Source organism: Myotis brandtii, unplaced genomic scaffold (assembly GCF_000412655.1).
Source record: "Myotis brandtii unplaced genomic scaffold, ASM41265v1 scaffold163, whole genome shotgun sequence".
Taxonomy (NCBI): Eukaryota; Metazoa; Chordata; class Mammalia; order Chiroptera; family Vespertilionidae; genus Myotis; species Myotis brandtii.
In genome coordinates this window covers 32,448-55,311 of record NW_005355962.1, presented here as the reverse complement: position 1 = coordinate 55,311, position 22,864 = coordinate 32,448, and the positions used below count along the sequence as shown (strand labels likewise).

The 22,864-nt window shown below is 43.2% G+C and overlaps 1 protein-coding gene across 8 annotated transcripts in view; it reads right to left on the bottom strand.

Moving 5' to 3' along the window:
• Window positions 1–1,772: 1,772 nt before the first annotated feature.
• CELF2 (CUGBP, Elav-like family member 2) overlaps window positions 1,773–22,864 on the bottom strand; it is a 46,652-nt gene continuing 25,560 nt past the window's right edge. The window contains exons 2-7 of one of the 8 annotated variants that reach the window (XM_005862281.2): window positions 22,294–22,425; window positions 20,776–20,811; window positions 15,257–15,454; window positions 10,641–10,784; window positions 7,129–7,300; window positions 1,773–5,781 (exon numbers count right to left, since the gene is read on the bottom strand). In XM_005862281.2, the coding sequence (XP_005862343.1) occupies window positions 7,173–7,300; window positions 10,641–10,784; window positions 15,257–15,454; window positions 20,776–20,811; window positions 22,294–22,425 (638 nt within the window). In that variant the 3' untranslated portion in view covers window positions 1,773–5,781; window positions 7,129–7,172. Of the gene's footprint in view, window positions 7,301–10,640; window positions 10,785–15,256; window positions 15,455–20,775; window positions 20,812–22,293; window positions 22,426–22,864 lie in introns of all 8 variants that reach the window. The other 7 variants (XM_014536456.1, XM_005862282.2, XM_005862279.2 and 4 more) reach the window with 7 other exon arrangements.

Sequence of the window (22,864 nt, the reverse complement as noted above, 5' to 3'; positions counted from 1 at the left end):
TATATATTACATATTTAAAAAATAAACACTTGCTCACCCTCTTTACCTAATTCCCTTTCTCCCCTCCTTCACACGCCCCCGCCCCCCAAAAGGAAAGAAAAACCACACCCTTAGCCATCTTTTACCACTAATGTAACTGTGGCTTTTCAGAGGCAAACCGATGAAGGCTAAGATGAGATTTACAATAGAAGTAATGGCAGGAAGTCAGCTCCCATCTGTGCAGGTTTGGAGCTGCTGCAAGTCACTGAGGGTTTAGCCTATGGAGGAAAGAGCCTTTTTTCTTCCACATTACCAGGCCCCTCGGTTGTTGAGTCAACTAGAAAAGACAATCTAGGGCTCACAGGGCTGCAGAAACCAGGTGAAAGGCCTGAGCACCTGCACGGAGAGTCTGATTGGCAGCCAGAGGAAGGCTGCCTGGTGCTGGGGGCCAGAGTTCAGACAGAGCTTGTGCATCTGAAACGTTGGAGGGAGAGCAACGACAGGGAGCGAACATCAATGGAATCTTTTAAGAGCACTTGGAGAGCAATCAGATTCCTGAGCACGAGAGGTGGGCAGAAAGGGGCAGAGGGCCTGTGGCTTCAGTTAGAGGGCATACAAGGACTAGTTTATTCTTTAGTTCTCTTTCTGATAACTGGGGTTGGGGTGCTAGTGAGGGGACAAGGCTTTTCAAAAAGCATTCCTTCCTTCAGGAGGGAGTGTGCAGGTGCATAGGACATTCTTGGCTGTCATTTGGAAATGGGCCATAGATTATGAAGACTGAAGCCCGAGGAACTTGACCTCTTCCCCCTCCCACCCCACCGAGTAGAGCTTCCATTTGAGCCTTGGGATATATTTCTTTCCTTATTAGTTTTAATGATTAAAGTTGCTCCTGGATTCAATTAACTCTTAAACATACATCATTTAAATTACTTTTCTCTCTCTCTCTCTCTTGGTTGACACAACACACAGACTTAACTCTTTTCACATCTTCTATTCACCAAGTAAGTTTATTTTTTCTGCCCTCGAGAGCTCACCTCTTTTAAAAATGTGATTAGTTTCTAAGAAGAATATGGCTATAATGTTATGTATGCCTTTGGACCTGTGGGTAGGTAGAAGTTCTACTGCCTCTCTCCTGAAGTTTCTTAAGGTTATGCAGCAAAGCAGCAGCAGTTTGAAATGAATGTTAAGAACTGCATATAGCCCAGACTGCGTGGCTCAGTGGTTGAGCATCCACTATGAACTAGGAGGTCATGGTTTGATTCCTGGTCAGGGCACATGCCTGGGTTGTGGGCTCAATCCCCAGCAGGGGGCATGCAGGAGGCAGCCAATCAATGATTCTCTCTCATCGATGTTTCTATCTCTCCCTCCCTCTTCCTCTCCCTGGAAAAGAACAACAACAACAACAAGAAGAACCGCATACATACACCCATGATAGAGGAAGAGGGGAGTGAAAAGAGGAGGGAGAGAGGTCAGAAGAGGATAGAAGAGGTGACATTTCCCAGTGCGGTCAGAATATAAGGTCTTGGCAAATGTGTAGGCAGTTATGTAGGTGAATCACAGAAATAAGTGTAAATCGTGGAAGCAGTGGTTACAATGGGCCATTGGACGTAAACCAGAGGTGGCTGGTGTGCAGTTTCTCCTTCCCCCAAATCAGATATTCACTTAGGTGGAATCGACTGTATCTTTTTACACAACATAGAGAGAAAAACAGATACGTGAAACAGTGAGGTGTGTAGATGCATCACCAACATATAATGACTACCAACAATACAACACGCAGAGAGAGAAACAAGTATTAGGAAAATGGTTTAATATTGGAGACAGAAGCAAAAAACTGCATCACACAATAACATACGTTACAAAAATAAGTTTGTTTCAACTACACGGTTATGTTCACAATGAGGACAGAAGAATCAGAAAAAACTTTGATCTAAACAGCAAAAAGCAAACCCCTAAAGTTTTAACTAATACATTTATCCACTTAAAGTGACTGAGTACTTCTAAATCTAATTACCTTATTGTGTAACTGCACAATACAGAATAAAAAGTGAAACTTACCGCTGTATTTTAAGACAAAATTCTAATTCTAGATATAAGCAAAGGGAAAAAAGAAATCAAGCCAAAGTTTTTAATTCTCAAAAGAAAACCAACTTTCTTTCTATCAATCAGAAATCAAACTTGAAATCAGTCATTGTCAGGGGGCCCACTAGAGTAAGCCACAAAAATTTCCATTTTTTTAATCTCCAGTATAAAAAGTTCCACTGGTACAAAATGCATAATAAGTACAATCAATTGTAGAAATAGGAAAGCCTGCATTTTTTTTTTTGGCTCAAATTCCATCAAACAACAAAATTCAAATGCATCAATAAAACAAACAATACTCAATGGTCTTACAGTTTCCACTAGGTTGCATTAACTTTGGCTTTTCTCAGACAATATTTAAAAACTATTTTGTAATTCTAAACAAAATGATATTAATCTACAAACAACAATTCTCACAGCACAAAAAAACACAAATACATTTTTTGTATGACATTATTCAAAAAGGTAATGAAACTACAGGTTTTTTTAAAATTTTATTTCTTCTTGTTAATTAGCACTTAAGATAATAATAAAAACAACAGTAAAATGAGTCCAGAGTAGCACAAGCCAAAGAATTAGAACCCCTACGGTGAAAGAAAGATGAACTTGTTCCGCCTTAAGGACTGCCGTTGGATTACAATTCTCTAATTTAGTTTAAAAATGACTGTTCTCTACACTTGATTTTTAAAAAAGCAGTTTCGCTGTGTGTTTTCCTTCTGGCACAGGCCCTTGCACCCTTGCAGCTTTTCCCTTTTGTTATTAAAAGATAAAGTGACTAAAAGAACAACTTGTCTCTGAGGAGGGTTATCTTCTTATGAAACATTCCAAAAATACCCCCAATAACCCAGGAAGAACAGACTTTCCCACTCTGTGTGTCTTAGTTGCCTGCAAAAATAAGAAACACTCAACTCAAAGTGCCCACCCTGAGCCTCTGGTCAGCTGCACTCTATTCCTCCAGGGGAGGTGCAGGTGGGCGAAAAGAGAGGCGGGCAGGGGGAGGGCAGTTTGCTTCAGTGAAGAAATCGGAAAAAAAGGTTTTGAGATCTCTGTAGAGACTGGTACATGAAGAGATTCAGAACGAATCTAAGAAGTTCAGATGGTGTTCTCTTGTGTTCCTATGCATGTATCTACACACCACCACATACTATACGCGAGAGAGACGTGTGTGATAACTTTTGTTTCAGCTGATTGCTGCAGGAAGTACAAAATAGCCCTCAAAGGATGAAGGAAGGCCCCAGCAGTAGTAAACACGTGTGAGGATAATACAAATCATGTCATTATAAGTGCACGTGCCGTAAGAAGGAAACTTTTTTTTTTTTTTTTTTTTTTGCATCATTAGAGGCTAGTCCTTTCCATCCCTGGGCTATCACATCCACACACAGATTAAACCAAGTGGGGTGGTGAGTGGGAAAAGGAGGAAGGACAGGGAGCCAGCAGTTTCTGAACTCCGTTAGAGACAAAGAAGCTTCCAGGGCCCGCTTTCAGGAGAGCAGGAGTTTGTACTGGGGCTGCTGGGAGGACTCTGGGCTTTGTCAGGACAGCAAGGAGATCTGTTTACGTGAAGTAGAAGTCAAAGTAACATGGCACTTTAAAAAGTGGCAGCAGGAACTGATGCTAGGTATTTGGTCAGTAACTGGGATAGAGAACTGAGTTTTACTTAAGTGGTCAGTACATGCATTCAATTAAAAAATTAGACATGTATGAAGGGGAAAGGACTCTCAACTAACTCCAGACACCTTGCTTATCAGAGGTGCCCACGGAGTCAGAGAAATCCCCAGCACAATGGCTGATTAGAAATATTAATTAGGAGTATTTAGGAAACAAAAGCAAAAATACCTCAAGAAACTACCCCATTACCACATCATTTATCTGGAAGGTATATGAAAAATCCTTAACTGGAACATACCGCTACATCTGATCTCAGTAGCATACAGAATTGAAGGTTTAGTTAGGTGCTGAATCTACCCACCATCCCTCTCAGAAGGTTTACTTAAACTGTTTTTAAACAGAAGGAATTCTAGCAGCACATTAAGAATTCTTTTTTAAAAAATGACCAGAAATAATCAGAAGTAAAAAAAAAAAATGGTGAAGGGGGGAAAAAAGCAGAGAGGGTTAAAGATACTTATACATTTTTCCTGCAGATTTGCCTTGTGGAGTTTTTTTTCTTTTGGATCTCAACCAAAGGATAAAAAAGTAGTAAAGACAAAAACAACTCAGAGAAGATATATGTAGGGGGGAAAAATCCAAATTAGAATCACCCCAAAACAAACTAAATGACAGTATAAAAGTTATCAACATTCCAGATAGCTCTGGGTAGAAAGGGTTAAAAGTTCAAAACTTTCTCACCTTAGAGGTTTCCATATATTATGAAGAAAATACATTGTGAGGTTGCCATCACAGCATTGATGTGCAGAGTGGTTAAAAAAGTGAGACATGGGCACTTATACAATGTCTTACAAAAAACATCATAGAGAAATAACAAACATTAACAATTTCAGGCAACAAGACCACAGGATAGCAAGTTAACAAACTTTTTAACCTCTTTTTTTTCTGTTTTTTGTTTTTTAAATATTAGGGATTTATACAAAACACATAATAAAATACCCATGTTATCAAATTACTTCTCACAAGAAACACACTGAAGCTCTAGGAAGGAAGTACCTTTGGAATTTGGCACTATATATTTTCACTTTTTTTCTTTAAAAGAAAAAAAAATCACATTTTGCTGAACACAAACACATCTAAATAGTCCACAATAAAAAAAAAAAATGACATCAATGCTTTACAAGCCAACACAAAACTTATTCTGGAATAGTTTTTTTTCCCCCCCTCACATGAAATTTTTTTTTTTAAGCAAACAACTTTTTTTTTTGAAATTCTTTTTTAAGTAAATCAATTCTAAACTTGTCTTATCAACAAAGAACATTAAGACCATAAGACTCATGATGAAACCACAACTTAATTCACAGAAGCACCAACGCAACACAGTTTACAGTAACCTTTCTCCTGTACATTGAAACAGTATAAAATATAGGTAATTTCATGTGCATTAAACCATGGATTGTCTAACTGTGAGTCAGTTCAGCAAAAGGTGACACAAATAGGTAGCATTTGCCCCAAAACAGGGTAAATATTTTTCTTATACTAATCTACAAAAAGTGGTTCTATATATATATCTTAATGAGAAAGTGAGCCACCTAAAATGGCCTTATCAAAAAACTTTACACTGCCTGAAAAATGTAAAAACTATTACAGACCTCTAGAGACTTAAAATCAGACAGTTTTTTTCTCAAACTGTTTTTGGAAGTAGTCTGTTAGAAACCAACATTCTGTGTCCCTGGACACATATTGCTATTGTTACCAGTGACCGGGAAGAATGCCAATCCCTGTATAATACTTTCAAGTCTGTTTTATGAAAAGAAAAAAAAATAAGAAAAACATTTTGCCACAGGTTTTTTTCTATAATTATTTTTTCTAATAATAAATTTCAGTCTTGCATGAATGCAGCAATGTTTTTCACATTGACTTCCCAGAATTCATAGCTAGATGAGGTCACATGCAAATTTCAAAGGTCAAACTAGATCAAAGGTCAGTAGGAGAACCAAATATGATGTGAGGTCAGAAAGACATCAGAAACAATGACGGGACGATGAAACTTTTTTTTTTGAGACGCCACAGGGACATGCTAGGCAAACGGTGAACTAACAGGCATGAAGATGTCTAGGGAGAAAACAAGGGAGAGGAAAAAGTTACACAGAGTCTACGCAGCAGCAACAAAATCACTCTTAAGGGTGCAGGAGAAAAACTAATGCAAATCTTAGGTCATTAGGGAGTCTACTAGCCATCCACATAATTTGCATTTCTTAACAATCTTTATCACAGCACAATGGAACCCCAAGAGAATCCATCCGGAGAGGGAGAGGGGATGGATTCCCAGTGTCTTGGGGTGAGGGGCTGGCAAGGGACGGGGAGGATCCAGTTTCAACAAATGTAACATAAGGGGAAAGTCAGACAACTGAACTGTAAACTAGATAATGGAAGTTACAAACAAAATAATCAGACAGATACAAACAACAAGAGGATAAAGCATGAACTTTAGGCCTAGGGTTCAACAGTGAAAAAAAAAAACCCATTCCTAGAACGATTCCTTTAGAGACTACTTCAAAAGGATCTAACTAGCACAGAGAACTGCTCTTTAGGTACCCAATAAGTTAACAATAGGCAATAAATAACTTCCATTATTTCTGAGGCAGTAAAAATTTTGTACAAAAATAGAAATGCTTTTTTTACAAATAAAATTTACAGGCCTGTGGCTTTCTTTTTTATTTATGTATTATTTATGTATTATTTATTATTAAATTTATCTTTCAAGAAACATCAAGTATTTTCATTCATTGTTATTTTATTTTTAAACCCTGTAGCTTTAAGAAACAGATCTCTAAATCTTTTTTACATTAATCCTTTCTAAAAACTAAAATAAAACAATAACAAAATAGACAACCAGTGTAATAACCTGACCAATAAATGTCATGTTTCTTTGAACCCTAAAATAAATTCCTACTTATTAAAACAAACCAAATGTAGTGGAAAGACGTTTGTATTGTTTTAAGTGCTTCTCCTGGCTTTTCTCTTGCTCTAGGCCACCACCTTGACCTCTAAACAGCTGGTGCCCTCCTAGGGATAAACAGGACAGGAGGGGGTGAATTATCCAGGCAGTGCTCTCAGGGCACCAGGGGGTCTCTGAGTTAGAATTGCACATTAGCCTTTGTTTGCCTTTTAAATGATCAAGATGTCATTTATTTGTGTATGTATGTTTTCCTTTAAAAAAAAAAGCAAAAAAAAAAAGTGGAGATTCAAATTGCAAAACAAAGGAGAATACAGTGGCACAACTGGAGGAGTTTACTCATAGAAACAAGGTAGCCCAAGTTGAAATATGGCGAACTGGATTGGGGGTGGGAGGGGGAAATGGAGGCCTTATTGTAAAAATAACCGTCTCTCTTGGTAAAAGTTGGCAATGTGGTCCTCCTCTGCCTTCCCTGTGAGAACAGGCTGGCTCGTGGGACTTACCCTAAGAAAGCTAAAACAAGAGCAGGGAGCCTCTGGGGTTAGGATCAGTAAGGTTTGCTGTCGTTTTTGGAGCGCTTCAGCTGGACCTTCAAGCGTTTCATGCCAATCTGAAAGCCATTCATAGCCTGGATAGCAGCTTGTGCAGACACTGGATTGTCGTAGCTAACAAAACCTGGAAAACAGAAGGGGAAGGAAGGCAGGAATCAAGATGGAGAGGCGGTGCCTAGAGAAGGGGGGTCGGGGCCCCCTGCACAGTGTAACTGCAATTGGTGGGTTACATGGGCCAATCCCATGGTGAACAGGGCATGTTTTAGGGGCAACATTGGAAATTGCCACTGAAAAGCAGTGAAAAAGCGAGCTGGATGGGTAATTGGGTTTGATGAGAAAACCCCTCTGCAGAAAGCTAATCTCCAACTCAGATGTTTGAGTAAATTTAGTCTCTTTGCTTACTGATTTGTCAAATCCACTTGTGTTTAAAGTCCCTTGGAATCCTTCTGCAAGAACCCCGGGAACGTAAGTGCTGCTCAGATAAGAAGTATAAACATGCGGGGCTGGGAGGCCCAGAGGCTCCCATGTCCCAACCAGGTAGAGCCTAAAAGGCAGGATAATTAAGGGAAGGGCCGGCTATCGGGGTGTGCTGCCCGACACCCCGGCCAGCTTTCATTCTAGTTCATCCATGTCACAGAGCCTACACCTGTTTGGCTACAGGATGGGTTCAGTGAGTTAACTCTAGAATAACTTACACTTGATTTTTAACATTGTAGAATTATTACTGAGAGGCACCTCGGCAACCAGGGGAAATGCTGGGCCTTTCTCCTTGTCTTAACTTCCATTTTCAAAGCTCCACTGAGTTCAACAGAATGGAAATTGCTGCCCTTGTATTCCCAGGAGTCTTGGAAAATAAACAGTCTAAACAGCTCAGGGCTTAACAACCATCCTAACATAGTTCCCAGAATCCTCTGTTTCAACACCGCCAAAAAAAAAAAAAAAAAAAAAAAAAGAGAAAGGGCATGCTTTTGAAAAACTGATGATGCTCTGTAAAGATTAGGAAACAATTCTGATCATACAGTTTGTTCTAGCACCAGGGGGTGGGAGAGGGAGGTGTGGTGGTGCCGCAATGGTTTCTTTAGTTAATGCCTATGCAAAAGTGTTGAGCTTGTATAGTCCCTACTTACTTTTGGTAGTGAAAGGAAGCTCTCATACTAATTGCATTTCGGTTCTGAACATCAGCTGTTCAGACGGTTCTATATTAACACGTTAAGCGCCCAGCCTGTTTTGTCTTCTGGACGGAAAGTATAGTGTCAGTCACCGGTGACTGACAGGGCGCTTAATGTGTTAAGCTTCTCCATATACCTACTATTTAAGTTTAAAGTTAAAGAGAAAACTCCTTCACACACTAGAGGAGGAAGAAAAGGAAATAAATATATCTTGAGCAGAGTTCTTAGCTGACAAACATGAGTAGAAGGCAGGCTATATCGCAAAATGGTGGTTAACAGTTTTTGAAATCTAATTCCCAATAAATGTGATCTTGAATCTAAGACAATTGCTCAGATTTTCTCCTTGCCCTGTGAGTTTTCATCAGGAAGTAGCAAGATGATTGAAGAATGGGAATGGGTCAAGGGTGGAATGGATAACAAAACCTGGCCAAGAGGTTAGGATGAAAAATAGGGTCCTACCTTATGACTAGCAAACCTGGTTCCCCAAGAAATTAAACTGACCCACTGAGAAACCTCGGTATGGGATGCTATGTCTTTTAATAAAAATTGAAAACACCATCCATTATACTAATACAATTGTCTGCTGATACTCATTTCTATAACGTGCATTATTATGAACACACTGGTTAAGTAGCTTGTGGGCTGTGACATAAGCTCTTTTAAAAGCAGTATTTTCTCAAAATCAAACCACGAAGCTCAATCCCTTTCCAATCTCCAGATAAACTCAGGATATTGTTTGGTGACAGGAATCTAAAAGTCTGGCTCAAACCTGTGCAGGGAAGCTCCCAAAGGTAAGCTCGTTATGAAACTCACCCTGTGTAACAACTCACTTCCATTTCCCGGTCTCCTGAACCATTACAGGGTTCACACGCTTGCCGCGTGGTGTAATGGGTTCAGGCTGACAGCCTTCCACTTGGGTAAAAACTGACTGAAGTGGTTGACATACTAATTCTCCTAACAACAGAAGCTTCAGACCTTCCTGGGCAGTAGCACAGAGATTAGAAAGATGCTATGATAATGGAGATTTAGAAGCCAAAGCATTCTGGTTGCCCATTATTAGTTGGCCAGATACTGAGTTTGAGTTTTGGCTGTCTGAGAACCCCCAACCTTTGGAGTTTTTCTTTATACCATAGAATATTATTTGTATTTCCACTGGCCCATAGGTATTCTACTTTATTTTATGTTCCTGTTAATACCTACTACCAACACGAATTAGTTAATTGGAGGGGTGACTCAAGCAAATGTTCTTTCTCAAACTGGGCCAGAACTTCTCACGTGAGTAATAGAGACTCTGAACATTCTGGCCTCTAACTCCTCTGGGGACTACAAGGATTTGAAAAAAAGGAAACAAGCAATAATGTAATGAGTGCTCTCCTCCTGGTGTGAAACATTAGTGCCTCCCTCTCTCGGGGCAAAAACCGCCTGGGGAGGCAAAGTCTGGGCTGCCCGAGGACGGAGGGCAAGGCAGCCAGCCGCGAGGAGCTGAGTCTCCCCATGTCCTCAGTGCCGGCGCCTGCATGCTCTGCATCCGCCCAGGCAGTGTCTGCAGATCCCGGCATCCCGACTTCTGGCTCCAGAATCCCAGCACAACACGGTGCTTCCTGTGACCACGAGCTACGTCAGCCAGCCCCCCACCCCTGTGCTGCTGTTGCCGCACGTGGGGGCGGCCAGAGCACTCGGCTCCTGGGACGAGGTGTGCACTCGTGTGCAGTGAACTGAGATGCAGAACAGCAGGCTCTGGTGCAGTGTCACCTGCATCCACAGTGGCTCAGTTACATCGCACCTGGCAGGGTGAGGAACTAGTAGTAAGGTGGCCACAGTGCCATTTTGTCCCAGAACAGGCTAAACTGCAAGTCATTAACGTATTCCCACTGGGCAGAGTTTGTGGTTCAGTCTATGAGGTTTAAAGAAACTGCTGTTGCTCTGCAATGACTAACTAGTAGACATATGTAGCAAGATATATCCATAGTACAGTATACAACATTACCTAAGGCATGGGCATTTGTTTACTTTCCTAGATCCTTCCTTTTTCTACAGCCCTTTCCTCTCTCTCTCGCTCGCGCTCTCTCTCTCTGTCTCTTTCTCTCTCTCTTTCTTCTCTCTGTCTGTGTGTCTCTCTCTCTAATGAAACAACTTTTCCAACTCTGCTTACATGGATCCAGAGACCCAGAAAACACCACCACACAGGGAAGGCCCTATCCTGACTTCTAAAATATTTGCCATTTACACCTTCCTTCCCATGACTCCTCACTTTGGGGTGTGCTGTAATAGTCTAGCTTGGTTTCTTTTGCATACCAAAGCACTTGCTCAGATTGGTCTGTTTGTCAATGAAGACTTTAGCAGAGATAACATTTCCAAAAGGCATGAACATCTGCAGAATGTCCTGGTCTCCAAACTCCTGTGGAAGGTGGTAAATAAAGAGGTTTGCACCCTCTGGACCTAAAGAGGAAACAAAAATCAGAGTAAGGTATTCTTCGCTTCTTAGTTCCCACCGCCTCCTCTTAGGAGTGCCTTCGTAACAGGCAGGCTAAGCATTCGCTTTCCCTCATACTGAAAGAGTACGGAATGGATGGGTGAAATCTCATGTGCTGATGTGTCTTTTAGGAAAGCAGGCATCCTCCAGCTTTTCATCACTTCCTCAGAAATGCTGGTTAAGAATAGCTTCTTTTTCACTGATAATCTTCTGTGGGTCACATTTGCTTACTGCACATGAGCAATATTTCAATCCCGTCATAGGGTGAAGGTGGCAGACATGGATGGGGGGCGGGGGGAGGAGAACACAGGCACGGGTTTTGCTTGGGTGGCCGTGTTTGGCTCTATGTATAGAGTGTCTCTCAGGGGAGAGAGTGTCCTGTGCATTCTAAGCAAATTGCAGCAATTGAGAATAATGGATATAGCAGTAATGCTGCTTGGATTTCTCAATCATTTACCTAATTATCCATCCAGTTTTGATTTGCCAAATCTCTTAACACACAGTCTAATAATCATCTTTATTAGAAATGACTGGCAATGAGTCAAGGCAGGGAAAAATAGGTAGCTAGAGTTTCACAACTGTGATAGGAATTATACCACCGGGAATTAGCCTTGGAAATGAATGCATGAATTGCAGCAGTGAGTCAAAGACTAAGCTAAGCCAGGCTCTTCACTCTCAACTACCACTTCCTACAAACACCAGAAACAATGGCAGCGTGAGGAAGACGTGAGCTGTACTGGCTGGAGAGGTTCTTTCCATTTCATTCTCCCACCTCTCTAGCTGCCTACACAAAAACTATCTGAAGGTTAAAAGGAGCAACAGAGGAGAAAGGAGAGAATCCAAATGATCTGATAGAAGGTAATTATCTTCTAATATATAATAGGCAAGAATGCTTTCCAGCTCAAAGGGTGCTGGGGCTAGTGGCACATTCTTTCCCAGAGGGTCTGGAGAGGCCCCAAGAGGGATGCCTCTAGTCATGGTGTCTGGGAGGGAAGGGAGTTCATAAAATTGGTGAAGTAACTTCTGCAGTTGGTTCACGGAACCTTAACTGGCATTCCCAGGAGAGGACCCAGGACTGGCGGCCCCACTGAGAAGCCCAGGGAATAGGCTGCAGTGGGGGAGGGAGTCCATGGGAATGAGTCAAAGAAATATAAATGGGGTAAAAGAACTCTGTACAAAAAAAGAGGAATGAATATCTTTGCAAAGAAAAGTTAAACCGGTTTCTTTCTACAAAAAAATTTCATAAAGTGGGTGTTCTAACAAAGGAGCTTTTCGTTGGAAAACTTCTTGAAGCACATTTCTGAAGCTGGACACGAGAACTTCTTCCTTAAGTGTCAGCGTGACCAGTTTACCTGCGGCATCACTCACATTTCCAGGGACACATCCCCCCAGGGCCAAGGAGGCAGTCTGGGTGTGAAGGGACACAGCTGCAGGCTTTGGTCCCCAAATGTTTCCTGAGTTAAGAAAACTCTTAAAAATGCAAACTGAATAGATGTAGAACCAAAACACTGGGAAAGGATGTTCTGAATGCAGTCTGCCACACCCAGCCTTTGCAGTGTACATATGGGCAAATCTGGATGTTCCTTTCAAATAAAAGACCCAAACTCACAAATGAGGACTAATGGTACCTAATCTGAATTGTGAGGTCATCTCACCTCCTGAAGCTTGGGGAGAAAAGTGCAAATTTACTGTCTATGTGGACAATCCTGGCATGCTAGGCTGCGCTACAGTCTGAATGTGTCCCTTCCTGCCAGAAAGGGGCCCAAGGAAAAAATGAAGACAGGTCAACCCAAGGAGGCTTATCTTCTTAGTCATCACTTCCTCAAAAGTGCCACCATCTCCTACTACAGACCCCCCACCCCATTTTTTCCCATCAACACTGTTAACACTAAAATGAAAAAAAAAGTTGACAACAAGGAAAACCTCTCTTGGGTGCAAGAAAGGCAGCTACTGCCATAGATGCCAATGGTCAATAACCAAAGATTTTTTTTGTGAGTGTTATATATAATGTTGCGCTTAGCTGGTTGTCATTCATGTTTGTGGTTCTCACAGGGCACTTCTATAAAGCCCTGGGGGTTTCTATCAGACCACTGGCTTTCTGTTGGGTGTCAGAAGCGCTTCCTACTCTGTGTGTGTGTGTGTGTGTGTGTGTGTGTGTGTGTGTGTGTGTGTGAGAGAGAGATTTGCCTCCTGCAAGCTTGGGAAGGTATGAAAGAGGCCAGAGGGTATTTAGGTGGGAAAGGTGGTCAGCTTTTCTGGATTTAGATCAAGAGGGATGCCATAACCCTTCAGAAGATTTTAAACCATATGCTGCACATATGCTATACATGTGTTCCTGTGGGCTAACATGCACCAAGGCACACGACTAAACATCAAGCTGACTTTCAACTCTCCTGAAAAAAGGACAGAACCATGTAGTAGCAAATCTAAAACTCTATGTAATGAGATTTTTTTCCCTTCCCATTATAACTTGCCTTTTGCATTATATTTTAGTTAAACTAATATTAAGATGGTTTATATTTCTTGAGTTCACGTTAGCTAGGAGAGAAGAGGATGATCAGAAGGTATGAAAAGATGAGAAGTGATTAAAAATAACTACAAAAAACACCATCAACAAAAAAATAGAAAACCCTACACCATGCCACTGGTAGCCTAAATACCTAAATATATGTAATTTGCATTTGGCAACCATCATTTTGAACTATTTTACATTAATCCCAGAGGGTTTGCTACTGTACAAGCAATCCTGACAACTCAAGGTAGGGACTAAATTTGGGGCAGGGCTTGGGTAAAGCAGCTGAGGAGCTGTTATTTCAGGGCCCAGACTTTATCCTTAACCCACGAGGTTTTGAGTCTTCTGGTGACATTTCCCCAGCAAAGTAGGGTCTACAGTTTACTGAGAGACGCTGCTGAGTAATGGAGGGGTAACCACAACGCCAGTGGGGGGACTGGCTTTCACGGTCTCTTCTGAGGAAGTCATTACCTTACAGGACTTCCTGCTGCCCTTATTTGTCACCATTGTAGTCAGACTCCAGACAAAGGGACCTCAAAATGAGTTTTTCTCTGTGAAATTGTGTATTTATGACATAGCATCTCCACACACCTGGGGAAATAGTTGTCTGAACAGCTGTGTGTGTGTTAAAAAATCTACAATAGCAGCCACAACTAGGAGTAAAGAGAACGTTGAAATAATGAAAAGTAACTTAGATTTTCACAAATCTTTTATTTTAAACCATCTGTTATTTATAATAGACACCCTCCCCTTTTTTTTCCTTACATACGAGTATCTTTAAAACTGTGTCCCCTTTAAAATTCACAACAGTATTTCCCCATTCTAGCTTCTTATTCTAGACTAGAGGCCCGGTGCATGACATTTGTGCACTGGGGGAGGGGGTCCCTCAGCCTGGCCTGCACGTTCTTGCAGTCCGGGACCCCTCACTCCTTACCGCCCACTGGCTCACTGCTTCTTAGCGCTGCTGCTGCGCTCGCCAGCCCGGCTTCTGACTGAGCAGTGCTCCCCCTGTGGGAGCGCACTGACCACCAGGGGGCAGCTCCTGAGTTGAGCGTCTGCCCCCTGGTGGTCAGTGCACATCATAGCGACCGGTCATTCTGGTTGTTTGGCGTTTGGTCGATTTGCATATTAGGGTTTTATTATATAGGATTCTTAACAAGTCAGAAAGTGAATAAATGCAATGTTGAAGATTCTGCTTTTAAAACAACTTCAATTAAGGAAGAAGAAACCAAAAGGAAGGAAGAAAAAGAGATAAGCTCTTACTATTTTTCAACTAGCTCATTAACTATTTTATAATTAGCCTTAATTTATTCTGAACTTTAACTTCTTGGCATTCATTTTGCTTTACTGGCAGGGAAGCAAGGTAATCAATCACTTATTTGCTTTCCCAGAAGACCTTCAATTAAAGATAGAGTCGATCCCAACAGTGGATTTATCATTAACCTGGAAACCACGGCCTACTACTAGTAAGAGCATGTGTGGCTGAGAACCTAGGACTGGCTGGACAGTGCTCCACCCACAGGACTGGAGCACTTCATCCTGCCCACTGAGGAAGAGTTTCGTGTAAGGGGGGAAGTAATGCTGGTTTGGGAGAGGGGGTTCCTGGCAATTTTTGATGGCAGCAACTACTAAGTAATGGTGTATAAACACACAGTGGGTGAGAAATCCATCTTAAGAAGTAGATGAAAAATTAAATCAAAAGATAAAAGAAATATAAGACTGAACAGGAAAGAAGATCAAAACAAATGGTTTAGGTTTGTCAGGTTTCTTGAAAAAAAATAAAAGACACAAATAACAGAAATAAAACAATGGCTTTCTCTATGATACTGGCTCAGTCTAATGTCTTTGAAAACATGCTGTGAAGGTGAATGCTGCCCATTGGGCTGGCCACACCAGGCCATGCCCTGGGCCGAGGGCGGCACGTACCTTCCTTCTGGCTGCCCGCTGCGCTCTGCTGCTGCAGCAAGCTCTGGCTGTACAGAGTGGGCAGTGCCGCGGCTGCGTACTGCTGAATCCCTGAGTAGGCCTGGGTGAGGGCGTCCATGGTGCCTGCTGTGCCATTCGTCAAGCCCGTGGCGCCAAGTCCTCCATTCAGAGCCGCCATACCTGAGAGCATTTGAGCAACTTTACAAAAAACCCAACAATAGAGAAGAGAAATAGCACTTTTCATTAGTGCTTTCCAAAGGAAGTTAGAGAATCATTTGACACAATACAACAGCAAGTGCATGCAGCTAGCACACCAACGAAACCAACATGGAATTAAAATGAAACTATGAAGTCACAGCTCACAATAACGGTAAAAACACAAACAAACAACAACAGGAAACAAAACCCCCCCCCTGAGCAATGATGTCCCTCTCTCCCTAGGCCGGTGATCAACGTTCACTGAGGTGCTACAGCGACACAGCACATGTTAATTCCATGCAGGGTGCTACTGGCAAGTACTGGGGTTATCTTTCTGAAATAAAACCTCTGCTTCTTAGAGCTTAGAAGCAGGTAAAAAAACATTACTGGCAGAGACCCGAAACATCTGTACACTTAAATGCATTTACTGTGCTCTTTGAGGACCAGGAGGTTGAGGAGAAAAGGAAGAAATACAACTTTTCTCCTGTCAGCTGTCTGGTGAGGAAGTGCCACAGAAGACAAGCTCTGTACTCAGTACACCAGTGGGTTGGCAGTTCCGTGAACTGACTTTCCTGAACAGCAGGAGAGAGCGGTCAGGACTAGGAGCCTAGGAATAGGCTGGCTGAGGAAGAACTAAGGCACAGGCAAGAGTGCGGCCCTTCCCCTCACTGCAGAGACTGAAGCTGCTTATTCCGGGATGAGAGGCGAGACGTGGAATGGGGCTGTTTGTTTTTAGCAGCACATAGACAGACAGAATATGCACACACGAATATGAGCCAGTGCCCATGTAGCTGGGGCTTCTGCCAAGGAAAAGAGCTTCTGTGTCACGTTTTTCAGTCAACTGAAGTGGCACCGTGTCCGCAGGCTGGGTCTTGGCTAGTCACCGATGTGAACTGGAGGCTGGCCAGCACCCTTTTTCATTTTTTCTCCTTGTATCCTGGCTGCTCTTTTGCTCTATTATGGTTGCTGACTGTGTCATATTTTCCCTGAATACTGAGTCAAAACAAGCAAGACTTTATAGAGTGTTAACTTTCATATGAACTCAGGAAATGGAAGAGGTGACATCATAATTGCCTCTAGTTCCTTTTACAATTAATACTATTTTTTTTTAAGGATCTGTTTCTGGGAAGAACTCACTGAAAACCTTAAAGGAATTAGGGCTATTGATTAAGGCTATGAAACAGCAAAGATGACTGTGAAAAAGTTGGTAAGAAGTCCAGTGAGAACAGAGAACTAAGATAAGGAATGTTTAGAAATTATATAGAGAAATCCAAGGCCAGCATCACCTTGACACTCCCGTCAGAGTTTTTTTCCTGCCACCCCCGGGAAGCAGAGGAGGGGAATGTTCTCCTTACTCCACACGAGTTGGTTATTTTTTCAACTTCATCTCTTCAATGAAAAGAACTACATGCAAGATATGAATGAGACCACTGCTTTAAGCAGAGGAATCTCATAGTGTCTCAGGTCTGGTATTCTTCCTGGAGGCTTGAGGAGACAGAACTGGGCCCTGGGTGATGTCACCAAGTACAGACAGGACTGGGGTGGGTGGAGTGGCCAGGAGAGCCCGAAAGAAATGAGAATGGAACAAGCCTACTGAAAAGGAAGTCAAGCAGGTCTAGAATGTGAGCAAAGCTAAAAAGCTGTGGCCAGCAGAGGTCCTGCTCACTCTGCTTTAAATTTCTTCTTATGAGGGAGTTTACTCTCTCTCTTTTTTTTTCTTTTCTTTTTTGGTCAGGCAAGGTAGTGCTAAGAGCTTGGAAATAGTTTGTCCTCTTCATTAAACAGTCCCTCAGACAACTAATCACAGGTACCCCACTGCCTCTTGTCTTCTCTATCCCTGCTATTCCTGTGGCTGCTCAAGGGCTGGGGAGTAATTTCTCGTTTCCTCTTTGGTCTTATTTCATCCTCACCTGCCGGTATTTGTGTGAATGCAAAGAAACACCAGTGTTGCTTTTCTGAGAGGTGAGAGGAGGCTGTAAAATAATTCGAGCAGAGCTGCGCACAGCTGGTAAGCGCTGCTGGTTTCATTTTTGTCAGGCTGCAAATAGGTGCTAGGGATACAGACAGACGGGCATGTCATGGGCTAAGCCCTTCAGGAAGTCAAGCTCCTGTGTGGGTGGGAAGAAATTCTAGGAGGGAACAGCCACTTGCCACTCCACTTACACTCCAAGGGTCTAGGTGTGCCTCGCAGCCTACAGAGCTGTGTGGAACGCAGCGGCCTGACAAATAGGGGCTGCACACAGAAGCTCCACTACAGAGGATGTCTCCGAGTTCCCCTGATATCTACAGGGTGGTTGAAAGCACTACCCGTCCATGGTGCCTTGCCTGCTGAGGGACCCTGAGCTCTCAGGCCTCCCATGTATCACCGTGTGGGAGTGCCTTCCCGTGCGTGATTTGTAGTCTTTGTGACATGGCTTCTAGACACACAGGTGGGATTTACTGGGCACGGTCACTGGTGCCCTGCCTCCCTTCCTGTCTGGGACATGCCCTTGCTGCTGGCCAGGTCAGGTGAATTATCTGCTGCCTCTCTCCCCCTGTTGCCATTTCCCCTTCGGAAACACAGAAGCAGCACGCACTTCGTGCTCCTGAAAGGCTGGGCCGTGTTTCAGGACTACAGTCCTTGTGAGGCTTGCAGCTCCGGCCAGTGACCTTTCAGCCTCCTCCTCACACTCTGCCTGCCCACACCCCACAGTGGTTGGCTGCGTTTCTGGACTCGACCTCAGGGCAAATTTGCTTTCTGAAGGTTTCTGCTTATTTCAGCCGATTCCATGTGTGTGGAGACAGGCAGGGCTGGCCTCACCTGCCGGGGTGGGGGAGGGAGGTAGCAGAAGAGGCACAAGTAAAAGGGGTGTTGATGCCAAAGAGGGGACTAGTCAGGGCCTCTCCAGCTTTCCTTCATGGTATAACCATCCTTTTGAACAAAAAATAGGGATAAACATTCTAACAAATAGAAATGCATTGAGAATATTTAAAATAAAAACTGGGAAGTTCTGTTGTATTTGCCAAAACCCAAGGCAGAGTAGGTAACCTGGTAGAATTTGAAGGACCATCAAAGGAAGATTTCAACTTCTCAGAGTTGTTCCTATCAGTTATCTAATGTTATTCTATATGAAATAGTCATATCAAAGATAACACTGGCCAATTCAGCTACTGGGATCTGATGACATCTAAAAACTTGGGCAGCAGAAACAGGTTGGAAGAAGGTTAAGTTGAATAAAATGCTTTTCCCCTTAAAAGAATAGGGCTTTTCTTTGAAAAGGCCAAGTGGATCGGTCGTTTCATCCCATTTAATCCGGTTCCCATGGAAGGCACTTGGATGCGAAGGCTGGGGCAGAATGACAGGTGTGGCAAGCTCCCCCAAGGAAAGCCTTTGCAAATGCCCTGTCAATAAAGTTAGTGTGTATCTTGACTATAAGTGCTTTAAACTTAATTGCCCTCCAAGGTTCTCACCCGATGGAGACCTAAGGAACGGTGAGATTACTGAGTAAATCTGTGAAAATGAGAGAGGGCTCACCATAAATAGGAGCATGAACATTTCTGTGGCCGCTAGGAAGGTGGCACTGAAATGCAGGATCAGAGGCAGAGCCCCATAAGCGAACCATAGTTATTTTCAAGCCACTCTGCTAAGTTTCATACCAAACAAAAATAGAGCAAAAGTGAGGAATGTATGAACATAGATCTGAAGTTTGGTTACTGAGGTAAGCTTCCTTGGTGTAGCTGAAGCATATCCCTCTAAACTGTAAGCTGGTAATGAGAACTTAAGTATGAAGTATCTAGAACCAGGGCAGATGAGTGTGAATATGCACAATTAGTGGCATTCATATGTATGCTCGTGTTAATATGGTCACAAGTGTGTGTGGGGTTGTATGTGCTTGTGTATGTATCTAACTACATATATCTTTGTATATTCCAATGATACAGATTAAAACAGTCATTTCACAATGCAAATAACAGGTGACAAAGTCACAATAATAATAATATGCCCAACGCATCTTCTCTTTTCTCTCCTTAAAAAGAATATTTCCATAAATACTATTCACTAGGCATTTGTGGCTGGTTATATCAGACCATCCTAATTTTAAGCACTCTATGGATAAGCCATTTGGAAGGCTTAATGCCATTTTTTTAAAAAAGGAAAAATACATTTAAAAGCACAAAACCAGATACAGATTCTTGGGTGGACATATGGGCAAAAAGATTTTCATCTTAGTTTAGATATGAACATACAAAACATGCCTGGGGAACCCTCAAATAATCCACAAGTGAGCCCAGTTAGTGAATCACCCACACTCCTTGCTTCTGATCTGGACAATTTCGGCTTGTAGCTTTACTGTACTGTACTGTTTCCCCACCCCTCCATTCATGAATGCATAAAGGAAGGAAAAGGAGATCAAGCTCAGTTCAATTTAGCTACTCGTCTACTAACCAAGACTTTACTTAAGGGGGAGGTGAGAGGCCTCTGGCAGGGAAGAGGGTAAAATTTACACTAAGATGAGTGTGGGAATGAACTGTGGATTCCATCTACCTACTTCTTGGCTCCTTTGTCCATGGAAAAGAGTTGGCTCTTTGATAGGGAAGCTGAGGCCAACTATTTTAGAAGCTGCCTCTGTCCAGGTAGCTGTTTCTTGACTACCTGCTTTGAGAATTATTCGGTAGGACAGGTAGCACCATACTATCTGTTGAGGGAGAATGGTCTGAAAGGGGACACTCTGCATATATTAGAAGGTTTTCTCTTTGTATTTGAGACAAGAAGCAAATATTAGCTCCCAGCCATTGTTGGGATTGTTCAATAGCCCTGCACTAGTAACATTCCCCAAATCAGAAAGAATGTATTTTTGCTTTATCATGATTTTTGGTTTAATTAAACATTCTCCTGGTTCATCCTTTCTGGTAGGGGTTGTTTGAAACTAGACACATTCTTCATTTCCCATGAGCTACACACACTTACGTTAACCCAATGGCAAAGAATTAAAAAACAACAACTGAAGCCTGTTGTCCTTGCCAGAAGCAAAATTTGTACAACACAGATCCCACACAAGACCTAGTCACAGATTCTCTGCCATTCAACAGAGTCCCTCTCTAGCCCCTGGTAACGATGGGGAATCCCAGCAGGTACAACACAACAGGATGGAGAGAGGCGGACGCACGGATGGAAGGACGACACAGTATCATGAGCACGTGCTGAGGAGGACAGCCACTCCCACTGGCCTGTTACTTTGCAGACCAAGGACAGGCAGGCGATCAAATCAAAGTCCTTGTTTTAGGGGAACTAGGTCCTGGGGCAAGAGAAGCAGCATGAAGGGCTGTGTGCGAACACACACCTGCAACCGAGGGCAAGGACAAGTGGGCTGGAGCGTCTGCAGAACAAGGTCAGAAACAGGAGTCAAGGCACTGAGGGCTCCTGACGGGGCGCCGGAGGCAGCTTCACTGGAATGAAACATTGTGCTGCCGCACGGTTACCACCTCATACACTATTTGCTCACCGAGAGCCATCGTATCTGGAAGGAAACATGTTTCTCATTTCTTCCATTTTGGGCCCCTGGTCAGATAAAACTCAGTTCATGTTTTTGTTTGTCTTTCCCAGAGCATCTGAGTAAAATGATTTAGTAAAACCTGAATATTTCCTACCTCTAAATATATGATTCATTTTCTTATCGGGATTATAACGGCCTTCATTTGGATGAGTTCTGGGTTCCCTTTTCACCAAATAAATTGCAAGGTATTCTTTTTGAGCTTTGAAAGTATAGACTCACTGGGATTTTTATTTCTTGCCTTTTTAACAAAATTGTACTGCCCGATCACCCTTGAAAAACAGTTTATTTATTGAATCATGGCTTAAAACAGGGCGACTTTCTGCTTGGGCTGCACGGTGGGTAACCAGGTCCCCAAATCGGGATCTTTGGGCTGTCGCGGAACTGCTGGGCGTGGCTGCTCTCAGGCACCCAGCGGGGACCAGACTGAGGGAAAGACAATCACGGTGCCCCTCTGTGGGCTCAGGGCTGTTCCCCAGTGCAGGAGCCAACGCCAAGCATGAGCCTGCAATGTGCGGATCTGCTGGTGGGTACTGTGCCCCCAGGTCTGAAGTGCCAGAGTGGATAAGCTACTTAGCACAGAGACCAGAGTTCGTGGGTGAGTCTCTCCGGCTCAGAACTGTGATTCTGTAAGAGTCTGCCTCAACCTGTGGGGGAAGAACAACAGCCCTTTGGAGCTGCGCTGCTCAGTAACCAGCCCGTGAGGCTTCATAAAGACTCCAGACCACGTTCATAATGCAGCGGCTCCTCTCCGCTCAGCTGGACTTCCTTCGTTCCAAGGCCCCGCTTCCCCTCTAGATAACTGGCACAAATCTTTGGGGTTTAGAGCTGGAGGGCACCTTTCAGATCATCTGATCCAGAACTTTCAATTGTCAAATGGGAAAAGGAAGCTCAGAGCAGGGCAGTGATTTGCCTAAGATCCTGCAAGTAATTGCTACCAGATTCGGAGCGGGACCCGTGCGTCCTGATTTCTGGTCCATCAATTTTTCTATTATTAGCACACTGCCTCTCAGAGAACAGAACAAATCCCAAACCCAACCAAACCCTCGAAACCTACACATGTCTGCCAACCCCAGAAACGTATAGATGGATACGCATACACTGCATATTAGAAGGGACGGGGGATGGTGAGGGGTTGGGTGTTTTGAGGCAAAATGAACCTAGACAGCGTCTGCCTATCAAAGCATGCGCTCCTCCATCCCAAGTATTAGTTCTCCCTGTTATGTATCCTTTTTAGGTCACTTCTGGCTGACCGTTTTCTGTGGAGAATTTGGGGGAAGGCTGTCCACCAGAGCAGCAAATACTCACTGTTTATGGTACCTGCGAGTGCATTAATATTATTCAGTCCAACTGTGGCTCCCGCCAGTCCTTGCAGAGTCCCGAGAGAGGTCAAAGAGTTCATGGCCGCACCAGCAGTGGAGTTGGGAGTTGAAGCAGCCACTGAAAAGCAACAGGAGGGTGGGAAAATGGGGAGAGAGAGCACAAGGTGAGTGAGAGCCAACTGGCCCGGTTAAGTCAGCTGTCAGCACAGCAGGGGGAGCCAGGGAGTCATGCTTGTGTATTGGGTGGGAAAGACACAGGGGATTGTACTTGTGGAAGTCAGCTGTCAGCACAGCAGGGGGAGCCAGGGAGTCGTGCTTGTGTATTGGGTGGGAAAGACACTTTTGACCATTAGATTTGGTGATTAATAAACAAGGATCATAGCTCTATTTGGCCAGTGCAGTGAATACCCTCATTGCTGGTTGAGGAAAATTCGAGAAGAGGGGGCCTGAGAGATGGGTAGTCCCCTTGTGTCCTAATTTCCAGTCCATCAATTTTTAAAGGCCCCAGTCCTCTAAGCCTCCTCCTCCAGGTTAACAAATGAAGAAGTGGAGGAATA